General features: G+C 44.4%; 2 protein-coding genes across 3 annotated transcripts; one reads left to right on the plus strand and one right to left on the minus strand.

The window, feature by feature from the left end:
* Nucleotides 1–362: 362 nt before the first annotated feature.
* CD3G (CD3 gamma subunit of T-cell receptor complex) lies at nucleotides 363–8,471 on the minus strand. Of its 2 annotated transcripts, XM_027082177.1 has the most exons (7): nucleotides 8,341–8,465; nucleotides 5,431–5,454; nucleotides 4,733–4,948; nucleotides 3,797–3,928; nucleotides 3,100–3,143; nucleotides 2,267–2,350; nucleotides 498–530 (listed from the first exon to the last, which is right to left on the minus strand). In XM_027082177.1, the coding sequence occupies exons 1-6, from the start codon at nucleotides 8,393–8,395 to the stop codon at nucleotides 2,285–2,287; spliced, it is 537 nt and encodes a 178-aa protein (XP_026937978.1). In that variant the 5' UTR covers nucleotides 8,396–8,465; the 3' UTR covers nucleotides 498–530; nucleotides 2,267–2,284. The 2 variants fall into 2 exon arrangements, with proteins under 2 accessions (XP_026937977.1, XP_026937978.1); XM_027082176.1 differs by lacking the exon at nucleotides 2,267–2,350 and having other exon boundaries at nucleotides 363–530; nucleotides 8,341–8,471.
* A 1,690-nt stretch (nucleotides 8,472–10,161) lies between these two features.
* Nucleotides 10,162–14,417, plus strand: CD3D (CD3 delta subunit of T-cell receptor complex). The gene is made up of 5 exons (XM_027082179.1): nucleotides 10,162–10,319; nucleotides 11,951–12,169; nucleotides 12,623–12,754; nucleotides 13,038–13,081; nucleotides 13,303–14,417. The coding sequence occupies exons 1-5, from the start codon at nucleotides 10,265–10,267 to the stop codon at nucleotides 13,366–13,368; spliced, it is 516 nt and encodes a 171-aa protein (XP_026937980.1). The 5' UTR covers nucleotides 10,162–10,264; the 3' UTR covers nucleotides 13,369–14,417.
* The last annotated feature ends 3,009 nt before the right edge of the window (nucleotides 14,418–17,426 follow it).

Genomic DNA, 17,426 nt, shown 5'->3' on the forward strand with positions numbered 1-17,426 from the left:
ACAAGTCACAGACTGGTAGATATATTTGCAAATCATGTAGCTGATAAAAGACTTGTATTCAAAAATATATAAGAACTTTTACAGTTCAATAGTAAGAAGAAAAACAACTCAATTAAAAAAAAGTTTTGAACACACGCTTCACTAAAGATATGATAAGCATAGCTAATAAGCACATGAAAAGATGTTCAACATCGTTAGTCGTTAGGGAATGCAAATTAAAGCCACAATAAGACACTATTTTACATCTACTAGAATGGCTATACTAAAAAAGATAGTAACAAATATTTGTGAAGACGTGGAGAAACAGGAACCTCATTCATCCATCGCCGGTGGGAATGTAAAATGGAACAGCCAGTTTGGCAAACTGGCAGTTTCTTAAAATGTTATACATAAATTTACCATACAACCCAGCAATTCTTCACTCCTAGATATCAACCCAGACAAATGAAAACATATGTCCACACGAAGACTTGTACGAGAATGTCCAGAGCAGCATATTGTATGACTCCATTTATCCAGAAAAGGCAAATCTAAAGAGATAGAAAAGAGATTAGTGATTGCCTGGCATTGAGGGTGGGAACAAGGAGTGACTGCAAAGAGCACAAGAGATCTTAAGAGACTGATGGAAATATTCTAAATCTGGATTATGGTGATGGTTGTACAACTGGGTAAATTTGCTAAAAATTACCGAGAACAGGTGAAATCACTTAAAATGAGTGAATTTTATGTAAATTATACCTCAATACAATTTTAAAAAACGACATTTATACAGTCATTGTGGCATTGTAAGAGCAAAAGAACAAACGTAAATTTCCATCAGTAGAGGACTGGTTAAATAAATTATAGGGGATCTGTACAAAGTGGCTGCATAAAAAAAAAGAGCTCCTTTATATATTGGTATGAAGTAATCTTCAGGTTTTATTAGGTGAGAAGTGCAAGATGTATAGTATGATAACATTTGTGTGAAAAATAGGGGAAGGAAGAATAATGTGTACTTAAGAGTTTGCTTGGGGACCTCCCTGGTGGCACAGTGGTTAAGAATCTGCCTGCCAATGCAGGGGACATGGGTTCCATCCCTGGTCCGGGAAGATTCCACATGCCGCAGAACAACTAAGCCCGTGTGCCACAACTGCTGAGCCCATGTGCCACAACTACTGAAGCCCGTGCGCCTAGAGCCCATGCTCCACAACAAGAGAAGCTGCTGCAGTGAGAAGCCAGCGCATTGCAGTGAAGAGTAGCCCCCACTTGCTGCAACTAGAGAAAGCCCACGTGCAGCAATGAAGACCCAACGCAGCTAAAACCAAACCAAACAAAAAATCACGATGCATTTATCATCCATAAAAAAAAAAAAGAATTTGCTTATGTATGCCTAGAATACCTCCGATATATAATACTTTAAATATCTTGTAAAGCTATGTAAGAAACTAGTATTATTGTTTGCCTCTGTAGAAGGCAACTGGGTGGCTGGAGTGGGAGGTGGAGGGCGACCTTTCACTGCATATTAGAACCATGTGAATTATGACTTATAAAGAAAGTAAATAAAAATGCAAACTTAAAAAAATGGTATTCAAATAAAGGAGGTTATTTGACCGTTTTGTTTTTCTTTTACAGAAAAATTACTTCCAATAGGTGGCGCTCCTGAAACACCATACAAGTTTTACTTTACTTTTTTTTTTTTTTTTGAGAAAAACCCGAATTTGCTCTGATGGCCTTTCCTCTCCATTTGTCACCTTTGGGAATCTTGAGTCTAGATTTAGGGTTGAAAATCTCTACTAGGATTGCTCCAAAATGTATTGCTCTGTTTCTGAGAACTGGATAGAAGGGAAAACACCTGGATTAAAAAAGAAAAATTGTAACTGGTTCAGAAAACCAAATAATGCTTGGGCCCTGTTTTACTGACTGAAATTTCTGGTTGATTGAATTAGAACTTCTGATTGATTGCTTGGGTGATTAGAAGGTTAATATAGGTTCAGTGATTCTTAACTAAGGGCGACTTTGCATCCCGTGGGGATACTTGCAATATCTGGAGATATTTTTGTTGTCACAGCTGGGGAGTACTACTGGCATCTGGTGGACAGAGGCGAGGGATGCTGCTAAAAATCCTACAATGCACAGGAAGTCATCCCCCTCCCCGCAAGGAATTATCAATCAATCCTCCCTACCCCCCATCCTTATAGCTGCTTGGGGAAAGGAGATAAACTTGGCAGTAGTTGGGAAGGCAGGTAGTGCAAAGGCACGTTCTTAGAATTGGTGTAGAGAGACACACCTACTCTGAGTTCTGGGCTCAATTCTTCCTCAAATGGTTTCCTTGAAGGTGGCTGTATTGGTCATCTTCCCTTTCCTTAAGGGGCTAAAAAGGATAGTACAGTCATAATCATTTTCCATCGTCCTCTATAAATTAATTTGATGCATATTTATTTTCTAATTAAAAAAATTTTTAGCTTTCACTCTAAATGTCTTTATTTTTTTCACCTTTCTTCATATATATATACTTAAAAATTTTTTTATTGGAGTATAGTTGATTTACAATGTTGTGTTAGTTTCAGGTATACAGCAAAGTGAATCTATTATACATATACATATATCCACTCTTTTTTTAAAAAAAACTTTTTTTAAGATTCTTTTCCCATATAGATCATTACAGAGTATTGAGTAGAATTCCCTGTGCTATACAGCAGGTTCTTATTAGTTATCTACTTTATATATAGTAGTGTGTATATGTCAATCCCAATCTCCCTATTTATCCCTCCCTGCCCTTACCCCCTGGTAACCATAAGTTTGTTTCCTATTGATGCATACTTATTGAGTGCTTTTTATGTTCAAGGCTTTGGAGTGGTTTCTTCATGGTCCTGGGGGTGGGAGAGGACAAGAATGGAGGCTCTGTATCTAGTTTCTCTGTGTGTTCTTCAACTTTTTGTCACTAGACCCTGACCTCAGTCTCTCTCAACCCTTCTCTTTATTTCATCCATTCTACCCAAAGGGATAACAATGCCATCGTCTGGTATGTCCTAAGCAGTTTCTTCCAAATAACTTGCCCCCCCATTCCAAAATTTTACGACTACTAACTAGCAATGTCTCTTTCACTTCACATTCCGTTACCTGATAGAGCTGGTCATTGGACAACAGTGTCTGCTTGTCTGAAGCTGCACAAAAAATAAACAAAAGGTACACATACACAAGATAGAATAAATAATATACTGGGATATATTCACCCAATGGAGTACTGAATAGCAATAAGAATTAGTGAAATACATCTACCTATAACACTATGGATAGATGTCACAAGCATATTGTTGAGCAAAAGAAGCCACACACAAGAGTACTTACTGTATGAGTCTATTTACGTAAGCAACAAAAACAGGCAAAATGAATCAATGTTGTTAGAAGTCAGGATAGTGGTCGCTTTTGGGACTAAGTGGAGGCTGGAAGTGACCACAAGTGTTAATTCTCTTTCTTAAACTGGGTGCTGGATTCATGTGTGTGTTTGCTTTTTTAGAAAAGCTTTTTGAGCTGTGTGTATGTGATTCATGCCCTTTTCTGTATGTAGGTTTTACTTCAAGAAAGAGTTTCTTAAAAAGCACAGAGGACAAATCAGAGAGAGTTGGATCTTGAGATAGGCAAATATGCTGTGAAAACACCAAGTGTCCTTTTCTCCTGCCTACAGAACCAGAGCCCCACCCAGTCGTGCTCATCAGTGACACGTGCCAACCCAGTCTTTTCTATTGGTTCTATTTTGGTAGGAAGAAGGCTAAGGGTCCCAGGTGGTCTCACCCCTCAGCTAAGAGCATTCTTTTACCTCTTGACTGGCGAACTCCTTCCTGTCCCGCAATGTAGTAGACCCCAACAGCAAGGAGGAAAATGCTGATGATTTCAGCGAAGATAAAGCCAGACACAGTGGCTAAATTCAGCTCAATGCAGTTCTGACACACTGTGGGGAAAGGGAAGGATAAGCCTCCTTCGAGGTGTGAAAGTTGTTCTGGATTTTTTTCTCCTGAGATAATACCTCTGTCTAGGGCAGAAGACTGTTCTCTCTGTGGGTGGTACGGCAAGGGAATTGCCTGGGAAGATCCTTGGGCTGAGAACTCAATGCTTTTTGATGTTCCTCTGTCCCCCAGGAGTCCTGGGGGAGCCCATGGAGTATTAGTCCCAGCAACTATTGAAATATAAGGAAGACCAGATCCCATTCTCCATGCTCAACTGCCTTCTACATTCCTGTTACTTACCTGGTAGTCTCCCCTGTCTCCCTCACCTGCCCTAACTCACTTTATATAAACTGCTGACTGCTCCAATCTGTGGGGCCTACTCAAAAGTGAGTCAGGCTTTACAACACAGGCTATGTTTTTTCAAGAATTTGGGGGAGCTACTTTGTTAAATTCAAAAAGAAGTAAGTTGAGGGACTTCCCTGGTGGTCCAGTGGTTAAGTCTCCATGCTCCCAATTCAGGGGGCCAGAGTTTGATCCCTGGTCAGGGAATTAGATCCTGCATGCTGCAACTAAAAGATCCCACATGCCGCAACTAAAGATCCCCCATGCCTCAATGAAAATCCCGCGTGCCGCAACTAAGACCCGGCGCAGCCAAATAAATAAATTAAAAAAAAATTATGTTGAGATTAAGAAAACTGGCTCTTACTTCACTGTTTAGCATCTATTTCCACACTCACCCCAGACAAGAAGCTCACCAGAGCAGCAAGTACTGTTTAATTTCACACAAGCAAACCAAAGGGGATACGTACTTCTATAATATACTTGGAGTGGTTTTGAACGGTTCTTTGATCCTTGACACCAATATATCCCTCGAGGGTCCTTGGTACTACTTCCAAGATTCCAAGTCTTTTTACTTGTGTTTACAGGACTTATTTGCACCTCATCTTTAAACCATCTGATAACATTTTCATTCATGTCACAATTCAGAATTACTGAACCATCTTCTCGATTGTCATCCACTTTTACTGAAAAAGGAAATGTCTGTTAAGATCTTGCCTCTGAAATTCTCCCTGTCCCAGGGCATCAGGAGACCATGACAGTACTGCTTCTTAAGCTTTAATGTGCACATGAATCACATGGGGTCTAGTTAGAATTTCAGGTTTTATTCAATAGTTCTGGGGAGGGACTGAGATTCTGCATTTCTAACATGCTCCCAGGTGATGCCAATGCTGTTGGTTCATAGGTTGTGCTTTGAGTAGTGCCTAGCTGCTAGGGTCCTCTTTCTCCTCCAAGAACCAGAAAACTAATTGTTTAGCTACAGGAAAGCTGCCAGGGAGGTCAAGGCTGGCCACTGATTTGGTTGACACTGGGGAGGTTTGCTGTCTATCCTTCATCATCCCATCCCTTCTTAGCTCTTCACTTGCTCCTATAGGACTACTGTTGTGGGAAGCCATACTTCCATGAATTTCCTCAGAGGTTGATGATAGAAAGAAGCCATTTCCCCTACCTTCATTCAACTGTGCCATAGTACCTGTAGAGACAGAAGAGAGACAGAGGATCAGCTGGGCATGGAGTCATTCAGATCCCCTGATGTATCATTTCCATGGTCATTTGAGGCCAACATGGAGAGCAAGAGCCTAATTCATGCGAGTGACAGTATCTATACCTATTTCTTTGGATTGTTGCCCAAATCACCAAACCGAATTTAGGGCGTTGTATAGCAAAGAGTTTGTCCGGTCTTTCTCCTGGGTTGCTGGGAGGGAGTTTCTCAACCCGTGGAATTTCATGAATGACAGGATTGCCTTCGTGATTCTTCGTGGGCCCTTGGATCACACATGAGTTTATGCTAATGAGATGACTCAGGATGGGACTGGTCAAGACCAAACATGTGATTGGAGAATTGGGGCTTTGAGCCCTAGGAGGGGGAGGAGGACTGGAGATTGAGTTCAGTCACACGACCAGTGATTCAATCAATCATGCCTATGTAATGAAACCCCAATAAAAACTCATTCATACTTCCTAGTTGGTGAATATATCAATGTGCCAGGAGGGTGATGTATTTTAATTCCTGAAGGAGAGGGCATGGAAGCTTTGTGTTCAGGACCCTCCCAGACCTCACCCTATGTATCTCTTCATTTGGATAGATCTGATTTTATTTTTTGTAAGAAAACTGTAGTAGTAAGGATAGGGCTTTCCGGAGTTCTGTGAGTTGTTCTAGCAAATTCTGAGGGGGTTCTTGGGAACCCTCCAGATTTGTAGGCAGTTCGTTAGAAGTGTGGGTAGTCTGAGGATCCCTGAACTTGTGCCTAGCTTTTAAAGTGAGGGCAGTCGTTTTGGGGACTGAGCCCTTAACCTTTGAGGTCTGACACTAACTCTGGACGGTTAGCATTGCAGAACTGTATTGCAGTATCCGTAAGGGTATTGCCTGTACAGTGTGGAATGCTCTTCTCCTTTAGCAGCTAAAGCCCTGGCAAAGACTGGGTGTGCACTAGCTAAAGCCTTTTAGAGCTGAGTTACTTCTAAAACCTTCAGCCTTGGTGATCCATTTTTTGTGGAAACCCTGAATGTCCCCAAAGAGTTAGCTGTTAAATAGCCCTCAAATCTGTCTCAAAACTCAGAGTAGTAGAGTTGCATGGTAGACATACTATAGAGAACCAACACTGGAGTTCAGTTCAATTGGATTTAATCCAAACACTTACCACTATTATATGTCTGAGTAACGAGTAATGAGTAACGAGTGTGGAAGAAAAGGGTGGTGATACAAATAACTAGTTGTTGCTTCTGAAGAGTTTACAATGAAGTGGGAAAAAAATAAACACAAATGTAATAAATGTAATAGTACTTGTAAATTATCATTTAGTATTTGTATAAACGCATATGGAAAGGGGTAGAAACTATTGATTTTGACCAAGGGTGAGGGGACAGGGAAAGCTTGACAGAGAAGATGGCATTTGGTTCTGCCTTGAAGAATGAGTAAGAATTCACCAGACAGAGAAAGAGTTTCCAGGTAGAAAGAATAGCTGAACAAAGATACAGACTTGGAAAAGGACAAAAGAGGTAGTTTGGCTAGAGGTAGAGTTTGTTATGGGGAGAGATGGGGGCATAGATCAAAGTGTGATGGAAACAGTTGGAAGGAGTCAACAGTCTTAGAACTTCATATAGGGGTGAACTGTTTATTAATAGTTCACCCAGCACAGTGCCTGGAATATGGTAGGAGCTTTATATATTTCGAATGAATGTATGAGTGAATAAATGGGTAAATGAAGATAAAGAAAAGCAAGACAAAGAGTTAAGCAGATTTCTAACTAGCTCTTCTCCCCATCCACCTGATCACCATGGGAGGAAAAAAGAGTCCCCTCATTCTAACTCTGATTCAAAACTCCCCATATCTCCTCCCTCTTGCGTCTCCCTCCCACCCTCCCTATCCTACCCCTCTAGGTGGTCCAAAAGCACCGAGCTGATATCCCTGTGCTATGCGGCTGCTTCCCACCAGCGATCTATTTTACATTTGGTAGTATGTATACAGACTTAAACTTTTGAATATATTCTTATATCAGTGGACGTCTCTTTAGCATTTCATACTCATGGTGATTTTCTCCTTCTGGAAGCTCTCTACTCCCTTGGTTTCTATGGAATAGCACTAATCCGATTATTTCAGCTCTTGGATCATTCCCTTATCTCTTTACTGACATGTTTGTTCTCTAACTATTCTTTAAAGGTGGTATCCTCACAGTTCTATCCTCAGCCTCCTCTTCCTCACATCTCTCATAGTTTTTGCGTGATTTCAACGACTTTCAATGTGGAGAGGATCACCTCTAGTCCAGATTCCAGGCATCGGCCCAGTTCATCCACTTCCTATTGTATTTCCAACTGAATATTTGTTCAGGCAACCTATATTGAACCTTACACTCAATCTGGCAACGTTGAAACTTATCTCTTCAATTAGACTATGAGCTAATTGGAGCTGAAGGTTTTTATTCACCTTTATACCCTTCTAGCCTAACACGTAATAGGATCTCACACGTATTTGTTGACCAGCTGACCAACAGAGTGAGTGAATGCTTCATAGGTCTACTCCTAACCCCAGCTCTGAGTTAAGGAACACATACATTTCTCTTCAGACTCCTGGCCTGTGCCCTTTGGGCTACATTCAAACCTAAGATGGTGGCATCCGGATTCTCTCTCAAGCCAGTAAAGTCATCTGTTTTGATTTCTTAAGAGACAAGGACTCCATCTCTCCCATGGAACATGGCTTCTCTTTAGCAGAGAGCAGTGAGAAGCTTCATTTTTGCCCTTCCTTCTCTGAACTTTAGGATGACAGCTCGAGGTTAGGGGATCCAAATATTCTTGCCCCCCTGTTATGGCTTCTTCCCTTGAGCCCTTCTCCAGACTGTCAGACCCCCTAGCGGGCCCTTACCTTGAAGAAGAGTGATAGCCAGGATGAGGCCAGCCAGACGCTTCCCCTGCTCCATAGCAGCCTCTGTTCTTCTCCCGCAGAAGCACTGAGCAGCCCCTAGCAGCCAGCCAGCCTGCCTGTGCTAGCGTATAGCCTGGCTCCGCCCAGCATCCTTAAGGCTGGGGCCCCTGTGAGAAGGCAAGAACCCGGAGCCTCCACCCTCTGCTTCAAGTGTGGGCAGTGGGTGGGGGCAGGGCTCAGGAGGGCTGCAGGTGCAGATACCTCTGGCTTTTCAGTTAAGGAGAGGAGCGTGGGTGGTGGAGGGGAGGGAGCGTGAGGGAGTGCTGGATTCCCATCTCAGAGACTCAGCTTGTACGGAAAGCCACCTTGGGTGCTGGGCAGGAGGGGGCCTGGGCCGCTTTCTTTTTATGAGGGGAAGATAAACGTTTCTGCCACCACTTGTTACTTGGGTCTCAGCCAGCTGTTGCTAGCTGTTGTTGTTAGAACTAGTGAATTTAGGTGGGAACTCTTAGGTGCTTGGGGCTGGAACTCTGAACAGAAAGCCACCTCAGTCCAGGGATTTTTTTTCACTGCTCTCTTGAGATGAGATCATCAGAGTGGTGCCTGCCTGGAAAGGAATAGGTAGGACAATTCCACCAAGACAGACCATACATTTCCAAGGACTAGGGTCAGCTGTGTTCCCAGGACCTCAGGCCCCTCAGCCGGTCAGCCAGTGAATTGAGAAAAATGTACGGAGCTCTCAACACGTGCCACGCACAGGCCAGGAGCTGGTGATACAGAAGTGAGCAAGACATGTACGCTCTCTACCCTCAGATAAATTACAGTCTAACTGCGACAGTGTAGGCAGTTTGGGATTTCCATAGCCCAGAGGAAAAAAGTCCATTTGTCTCCTGGGGAGACTCAATTGTGCTGTGAATTAATCATATTGTTATTAATAACTCTCTCTCTTATTGAGAACATATGAAGTCTCAGGTACCATGGAAACATTCCATTCGAATTCTTCTCATGGTACTGAGGGAATCAGGCTCTGAAGAATTCTGTGACTGGCTCAGACCCAGCAGGTAGGCAGTATTGGAGCCAGGATGTAAATCTCTCGTTAGAGGGCTCCCAAAGCTCAAACTCCCACTGGTAAGAAGCTACTTAGGGGCTTCCCTGGTGGCGCAGTGGTTGGGAGTCCGCCTGCCGATGCAGGGGACGCAGGTTCGTGCCCCGGTCCGGGAGGATCCCACATGGCGCGGAGCGGCTGGACCCGTGAGCCATGGCCACTGAGCCTGCGCGTCTGGAGCCTGTGCTCCGCAACGGGAGAGGCCACAGCAGTGAGAGGCCCGCGTACCACAAAAAAAAAACAGAAAAAGAAGAAGAAGAAAAAAAAAAAAGCAGCTACTTAGTGTGGTGTCCCAGGCGGCCCAAGGAGGACCTCGGGTCCTCCCAAGAAAGACCAGGAAAGGGAGGAACCTAGCTGATATGGTTTCTGGGATGGGGTTCACAGCTTGTCTCAAGGGTTTTGAGAGGTGGCAGTTTTTAGGTGGTGAGTAAATGTAGTGATGTTTGCTGACAGGAACTCAGAATTCCTTGTTTTTCATCAGTGACTCAAGAAAGGACACCCTGAATCTCCTTTTACTTCCTAGAAGTCCAGGCAACCTTTTCCATATCCTCTGCTTCCCCCTTCTACCCCTCCCCCACCCTCCATGCTCTGAGAAAGAGCGATTTGCACCTGCTTCCTTCCTACCCCACCCCCAGCCTACCTCTACCCTGGCAGCCTCCCGTCACCAACAGCAGAGAGCAGAGAAATAGGCGTCTTCTAGTGCCTCCACCACCCTTTACTTTTTCCGGGTACACATGAGTCAGTTGGGGGAAGGCAGCTTTCACCTTGGCTGATAGTTCTGTGACTTGGGTCTGTCTTCTGGATGAATTCTGCTGGAAGATGGAACACAGAAGTTTTCTGTCTGGCCTGATACTGGCTGCCCTTCTCTCCCAAGGTAAGGCTTCTCTGGGTGGATGGGGGCATCTTGGAGAAGGGACCTAAGAGCGACATTACCACCTGGAATGTGGTCCACTCGAAAGTCCTTCTCAATGCTAGCTAGCTTCAATTCACCAGGCAGCGTTGTCAAGGAGGGCCATGTTGGGACGTAGCACAGGGTCTGGGAAGCACAGGCTCTTCGCTTTGACTGAATCCAGCTAGGGGTGCATCTTTGCCTTGAATGTCTCTCTGAAGACCTTAGGCCAGAGATCTGTAGGAAGTGTTGCAGTATGTGTGTGCCTTAGCCTAGGGCTGGTAATGGGAGCACTTTTCCTTCTAGGGCAGAGCCTTTGGGATCCAGGACTCCTGGGCATTTGGTCATCATGATGTCACCACCTGGGGCCCAGCACTCAGGGGAATGCTTTAAGAGAAAAGTTAAATTGAGGCTGAGCAGGAGGGAGGGCAGATTTGGGGGAGTAGAATGACCCACTCATCCACGTTTGTCTGGTTTTAAAACTGATACTCTCATGTCCCAGGTATTCTCTCAATCCCAGGCAAACTGGGATGAATGGTTACCCTAGTAGTCAGCTTCTTTGGGACATCCAGGATTTCCATTGGAAGCGGATCCCCAAGGAATACATGACTCTGTGATGTGGAGCATCTGATGTACATGGATCTCCCTGAGAATACATGCATTTTCTCCTGACCTGCTACAGAGGCATGAGAAATGGCTCTTCGGGGGGTTTTCTAGAGGATGCTCTTCTATCCAAATTGGTTACTGACCATGAATCTCAGGAAGAATGTAGATTCCACTTTTTCCTGGGATTGGAGATATAGATTCCAGTGCCTCTGTGGGCTGTGGAGATGCTCTCAGTCACAGCAGTTCAGTGGATCTAGAAAGGTGCTGTTCGTACCTCCAACCCTTAAACTCCCCACAAGACTTGACCTGTGTGGAGCCCCAAGAACAGATTCAATAAAATTTTTTTTTCCTGTCCCTCTCCTCCTAAGCAAGGGTGGAACAACTAAAAATATTTACATGGGATTTGCCCTAGGTCCCCTTTTGGACCACTGGGATGGTAATTCATATTAGCTTCTCTCCTACCCGCAGCCATCATTGGCCATAGGAAAGGCTTTAGTAGTACCATTCCCTTGGTAGTGGTTGGGGCAAGGGTGGGGCGAGGGGGCAGAAGATGAGAAGTTGACCTGGGAGTGTTGCAGGTGGCTGGGAAGAAGAATTAGAAGGTTTCTTGGAGAAAAAAATGAAGACATCTCCAATCGAGGACCATTCTTCTGCCTTTCCATATCTCTTGGGTGTTTTAGCAGTCTGGGCTCCCCTCCTACTTCTAATCAGTGGTCTGAACACATTTCCAGGAAGGTTCTTGGATCGACCCAACTCCATGTTTTCCTCTTTTGCTCCATGTCCATCAGGGCCTGTCCTCTGTTTGGATTGTATCTTCATGTCCTTCTTGGTCCCCGCAGTTTGTGGGGAGCCTATTGAAGCACTTCTCTTGTGACTTCCGTCTCTCTCACTAGAAACCATGAACTATTCTAGACTTGGAAATTGGTCCTTCTTAAGTATGAGCCTCAGCAGAACAAGCAGTCTGGTGCAGACCAAAGAGCTGGCTCCAATTGTGGTATTTTTTCCCTTAGTGAGCCCCTTCGATATCTCTGTGGAGGAACTTGAGGACAGAGTGTTTTTGAGATGCAATGAGAGTATCACGTGGCTAGAAGGAACGGTAGGACAACTGGCCTTAGGCAATAAAACTATGGACTTGGGAAAACGCAACCTGGACCCACGAGGAGTGTATGTGTGCAATAAGGCAGATGGACAAACCAGCAAAACACCTACTCTGCAAGTATACTATCGAAGTATGTGCTTCCAAGACCCTTTGCGTTGGAATGGATGGGGCCTCTGTATATGAGAACTTTCTAGGTGTAAGGAGCTCTGGTGTACCAGTCTGTGCTCTCAACAAACTGGGTTGTTCTCGTAATGGCATGAGCCAGATTTTGGAGCCCTGAGTGGGAAATAGCTTAATGGCAAAAGAACAATAGGGACCTTGTGACCCAAGCAGTAGGGGCTTGGTGGGGAGAGTGGTTGGCCTACTGCCTTGTTTAAGTTCCTACAAAGCTGAGACAACTTCTTGGCTCTCCTCAGGGATTTCTTGGGTTGAAGGTTAGAGGTAGATGTATCAAGGCTCTCAGCAGGACTTTTTCCAAGTTTGGGTCTTGGCATGAGAGATCCTGGGGCTGACTTAAGAGGCAGAGATGGTTCCCTGATCTTGAAGACCCTCCACCTCTCCTTCGGCCTCCCTTCCCCCACAGTGTGCCAGAACTGTGTGGAGCTGGACTCAGCCACCCTGGCAGGCATCGTCATCACTGACATCATTGCCACTGTGCTCCTTGCTTTGGGTGTCTACTGCTTTGCTGGACACGAGACTGGAAGGCTCTCCAGGGGTAAGTGGAAGGGACAGAACATGTGTGTGTTGTGGCTGTGAATGTGGGTATGAGTGTGTACCTGCTAAGGAATGGGGCTGGAGGTGGGTTGTGTCTCATCTGGGAGTCACTATTGCAATCTCCTAAGGCCTCTTACAACTGGTTGCTGACAGAACTTAGGTGCCCATATAGCTCATGCAGACTTCCAAGGGTGAGACCAGCTGAAGTCCCCCTGCAGCATTCATGGGGTCTCCCTGTCCCATCTCCTAGGCCCTTGTTGACTCTCTTTCCCTGGTTCTTCTAGTTGCTGACACTCAAGTTTTGTTGGGGAATGACCAGCTCTATCAGGTGAGCCCTGAGGGGAAAAAGATGAGAATGGGGGGAGGAGTGAGTGGGGATGGAGAGCCTGATACTAGGTTTAATGTGTATGTGTGTGAAGGTCCTAGTGGGGAATCCGTCACTGGGGGGTCTGGAATGGCCAGGAATGATCTCTCATCTCTGGGGTCTGCTGGGGTTCTCCCTGGGACAGTTCTGACACTGCCTCCCTGTTTCTCCTTCTCATCTCTTAGCCCCTTCGAGATCGGAACGATGCTCAGTACAGTCATCTTGGTAAGAACTGGGCTCGGAACAAGTGAACCTGAGGCTGGTGGCTTCTAGGCTCATTGGTTATCGACTGGACCTTCTCTCCTTGCTCAGCCAAGAAAGCTGTCCTCCTTCACTCAGCAGGCGCCTGGACTTTTGAAGGCTCCTGGACAAGGCATGGGAGTGGCCCTGACCTGACTGGGCCCTTGCCCTCCCCTGCCCATCTGTGTCCTTCTTTCATCACTTCCCTCCTCTGCCCCACATGGACCGTGTGATGGGCCGTCTCCCACCATATCTTGACCCACTGGTGTTTCTGTCCTGGTGGGTTCCCTGGGTGCAGGATCGGCCCCACCACACTCTCTTGGCTCCAGTCCCCTACTACAACCCTTCTATGGCTTTGATTTCCTCACCACAGTGGAGGGCGGGCTGCTGTGTTTAGGGACACAGCCACTCAGAAGTTTCCATGACATCATGAGCGGAGGTGGCAGAGACATCAAAGGCCCTGAGGATCACTTCTTATCAAGGCTCCGAGAGTGTGTATGACAAAGTCCCATTTCTGCTAAGGGGCTGGCCTTGGCTTTATGACTCCTGTGGAGTGGTAGCCACTACCTACAAGGAGGTCTCAGCCAGGGCCCCTTCAGTACCCTTTTCCCCTGTATAGAAGGTACCATTCTATTTTCTTTCCTCAGAACCTGTCCCTGCCCCACCCCTGCCTTCTGCATAGTAAACTGGCATCAGAAACTCTTCATCAATGAAAACATACTATCCTTCTCCACACACTTGGAAAGCTGGAGTCTGAGACTGGGTGGGGAATTAGGATATTTTCAATAGATGGCATCTTTAGCCATTGGGTTAGTGGTGGTTCTGAAACTTTGGGATTTATTTAAAAAATACACACTTGGGTCCCACTTGGGGACACTCTTGGGTCCCCAGGTGATTCTGAAGCAGCCTCAATTCAGAGAATCTCTGGTTTAGAGGAAGAATTGAGGCCACTTACTCTTTTGTGTCCTTTACGCCCATGCCTGTCTACCATGTGTGGGAACCCCTCTTTTTTTTCTCTGCGTAAGAGTAATTCAATAAACTTCAGAACAGTTTAATGAGAGATGGACTTTTTTTTTTTAAAGATTTTTTTGATGTGAACCATTTTTAAAGTCTTTATTGAATTTGTTATAATATTGCTTCTGTTTCATGTTTTGGTTTTTTGGCTGCGAGGCATGTGGGGTCTTAGCTCCCCAACCAGGGATCGAACCCACACCCCCTGCAATGGAAAGCAAAGTTTTAACCACTGGACCACCAGGAAAGTCCCCAAGAGTGGGAGTTTCTTAGACCAGGGTTCCCAAAGGAGAAAATTATTAGCAACCACATAGCCAGAGGTCTGGATGATTCTGCCCACTATCTCCTCAAGATACACACAGACCCTAATTTTGTTAGAGACAGAATGAACTTCCAATTTACACATGCTTCATTCATGGTTATGATTCATTCCTACCCTTTATACCCTACTGCTGCAGTCCTCCTAGCCTAGATCCAATTTTCACACTGGATCCCTCCACCTTGGACAACTCTTCCACGGCTTGCATTGCAGCAATACTTGTGTCCTTCCCATGCCCTGCACACTTCCTTTGACCCTGTGCTCCTCATATACCCTTATGTCCCCCTCTACAGCTCACCAGTTCTCAAAATTCACTGCACATTGGAATCTCCTGGGGAGCTTTCAAAGTACTGATGCCTGGGTGACACCCCTAGAGATGCTGATTATACTGGGTTGGAACATCAGGACTTTTCAAACTGCCTAAGCTGATTCTAATGTGAAGCCAAGGATGAGAAACACTGACCTTCACCTGAGCCCTTCTGGAAACTTGGGTCCCTTCAGCTCTCTTTTTTTTTGTGCTTTTAAAACACAGCTTTACTGAAGTAAACTGACATGAATAAACTGCATATATTTAACGTGTAAAATTTGATAAGTTTTGGCATATGTATACACTTGTGAAACATCACCAAGATTGATAAGTATGAACTTACCCAATACCCTGGACAGTTTCCTTGTGCCTCTTTGCATGCAACCTCTTCCTTATCCTCTCATCTTCTAGGCAACCACTGATCGGCTTTCTGTCATTATAGATTAGTTTCCATTTATCTAGAGTTTTAAATAAGTGAAATAATATAATATGTACCCTTTTCTGGTCTGGCTCCTTACACTCAGCATAATTATTTTGAGATTCATCCATCCCTTTGCATCTATGAATAGTTCATTCCTTTCTAATGTTCAGTAGTACTCCATTGTATGGATATACCACAAGTTGTTTATCCATTCACCCCTTGATTGTCTTTTGAGTGTTTCCTGGTTTTGACTATTACAAATTAAGTTGCTATGAACATTCATACATAAATCATTATACAAGTCATACACTCATATACAAGGACATACACTCTTATCTCTATTGGATAAATACTCAGGAGTGGAATGGCTGGGATACAACTTTTAAAGAAAGTAGTCTGGCTATTCTAGGTTCTTTGCAGTCCCGTATGAATTGCCTTCTCAGTTACTACAAAATGCCTGCTGAGATTTTGATCAGAATTGCATTGAATTTATAGATCAGTTTGGAGAGAACTGACATCCTAATCATATTGAGTCTTCCAGTCCATGAACATGTCTTTTGTCAGATTTATCCCTAGGTGCTTTACTATATTTTTGATGATAGTGTTTATGTTATTTAAAATTTTTTGATTTCCAGTAGTTCCTTGAAATTGTATAGGAATACAATTACTTTTTGTATATTGATCTTCTATCCTGAAAACTTCCTAAACCCATTTATTAATTCAGTAGCTTTTTTTTTTGTAGATCCCATTGGATACTCCATATATTTGATCATGTTGTTTGTGAATAAAGACAGTTTTTTATTTCTAGCTTTTCCATTTCCAATCTGGATCTGTTTTACTTCCGTTTCTTGGCTCATTGTACTACTAGAACCTCCAGTACAATGTTGAGTAGAAGTGGAGAAAGGACAGCCTTGCCTTATTTGTGTTTTTGTTTGTTTGTTTTAAAGTTCTGGGTCCATTCTAAATATTTATTTATTTGGCTGTGCCGGCTCTTAGTTGCAGCACGTGGGATCTTTAGTTGCGGCATGTGAACTCTTAGTTGTGGCATGTGGGATCTAGTTCCCTGACCAGGGATTGAACCCAGGTCCCCTGCATTGGGAGCGTGGAGTCTTAACCACTGGACCGCCAGGGAAGTCCTGCCTTATTAGTGATCTTAGGGGGAAAGCATTGTTTTTCATCATTAAATATGATGTAGGCTGTATGTTTTTCTTAGATGCCCTCTAACAGGTTGAGGTCATTCCCTTCTCTGTCCAGTTTGCTGAGAATTTTAAACAAAAATAGTTGTTGAGGATTGTCAAGTGCTTCTTCTGTATCCATTGAGATGATTATATGGTTTTACTTTTTTTGTCTGTTAATATGGTAAATTACATTGATGGCATGATCTGTTAACCCAATCCTGCATTCCTGAAAAAAACTGTACTTGGTCATTATGTATTTTTTTTGTGTGTGTATATTATTAGATTAAATTCGCTAAAATTTTGTGAAGCTTATTTTTTTTTTTTGGCTGTGTTGGGTCTTCGTTGCTGTGCACGGGCTTTCTCTAGTTGCGGCGAGCGGGGGCCACTCTTCGTTGCGGTGCGCGGGCTTCTCATTGCGGTGGCTTCCCTTGTTGCGGAGCATGGGTTCTAGGCACACAGGCTCAGTAGTTGTGGCTCGCGGGTTCTGGAGCGCAGGCTCAGTAGTTGTGGTGCACAGGCTTAGTTGCTCCGCGGCATGTGGGATCTTCCACGACCAGGGCTCGAACCCGTGTCCCCTGCCTTGGCAGGCGGATTCTTAACCACTGCGCCACCAGGGGAGCCCGTGAGGCATTTTTGCATCTATTCATATGGGATATTGGTCTGCAGCTTTCTTTTCTTGTAATGTCTTTGTCTGATTTTTTGGTATCAGGGTATGTTAGTCAGGGTTCTTCAGAGCAACAGAGTTGCAGTTGATGTTGCATGTTGAGCCCAAAGGAAGGTCTAGAGACAGAGAGAGCGCCCTCTTCCTCAGACGACCTCAGTCTGCTTTTTCT

This window comes from Aethalodelphis obliquidens, unplaced genomic scaffold, assembly GCF_003676395.1.
Source record: "Aethalodelphis obliquidens isolate GAN/ISIS:26980383/991018 unplaced genomic scaffold, ASM367639v1 scaffold46, whole genome shotgun sequence".
NCBI lineage: Eukaryota > Metazoa > Chordata > Mammalia > Artiodactyla > Delphinidae > Aethalodelphis > Aethalodelphis obliquidens.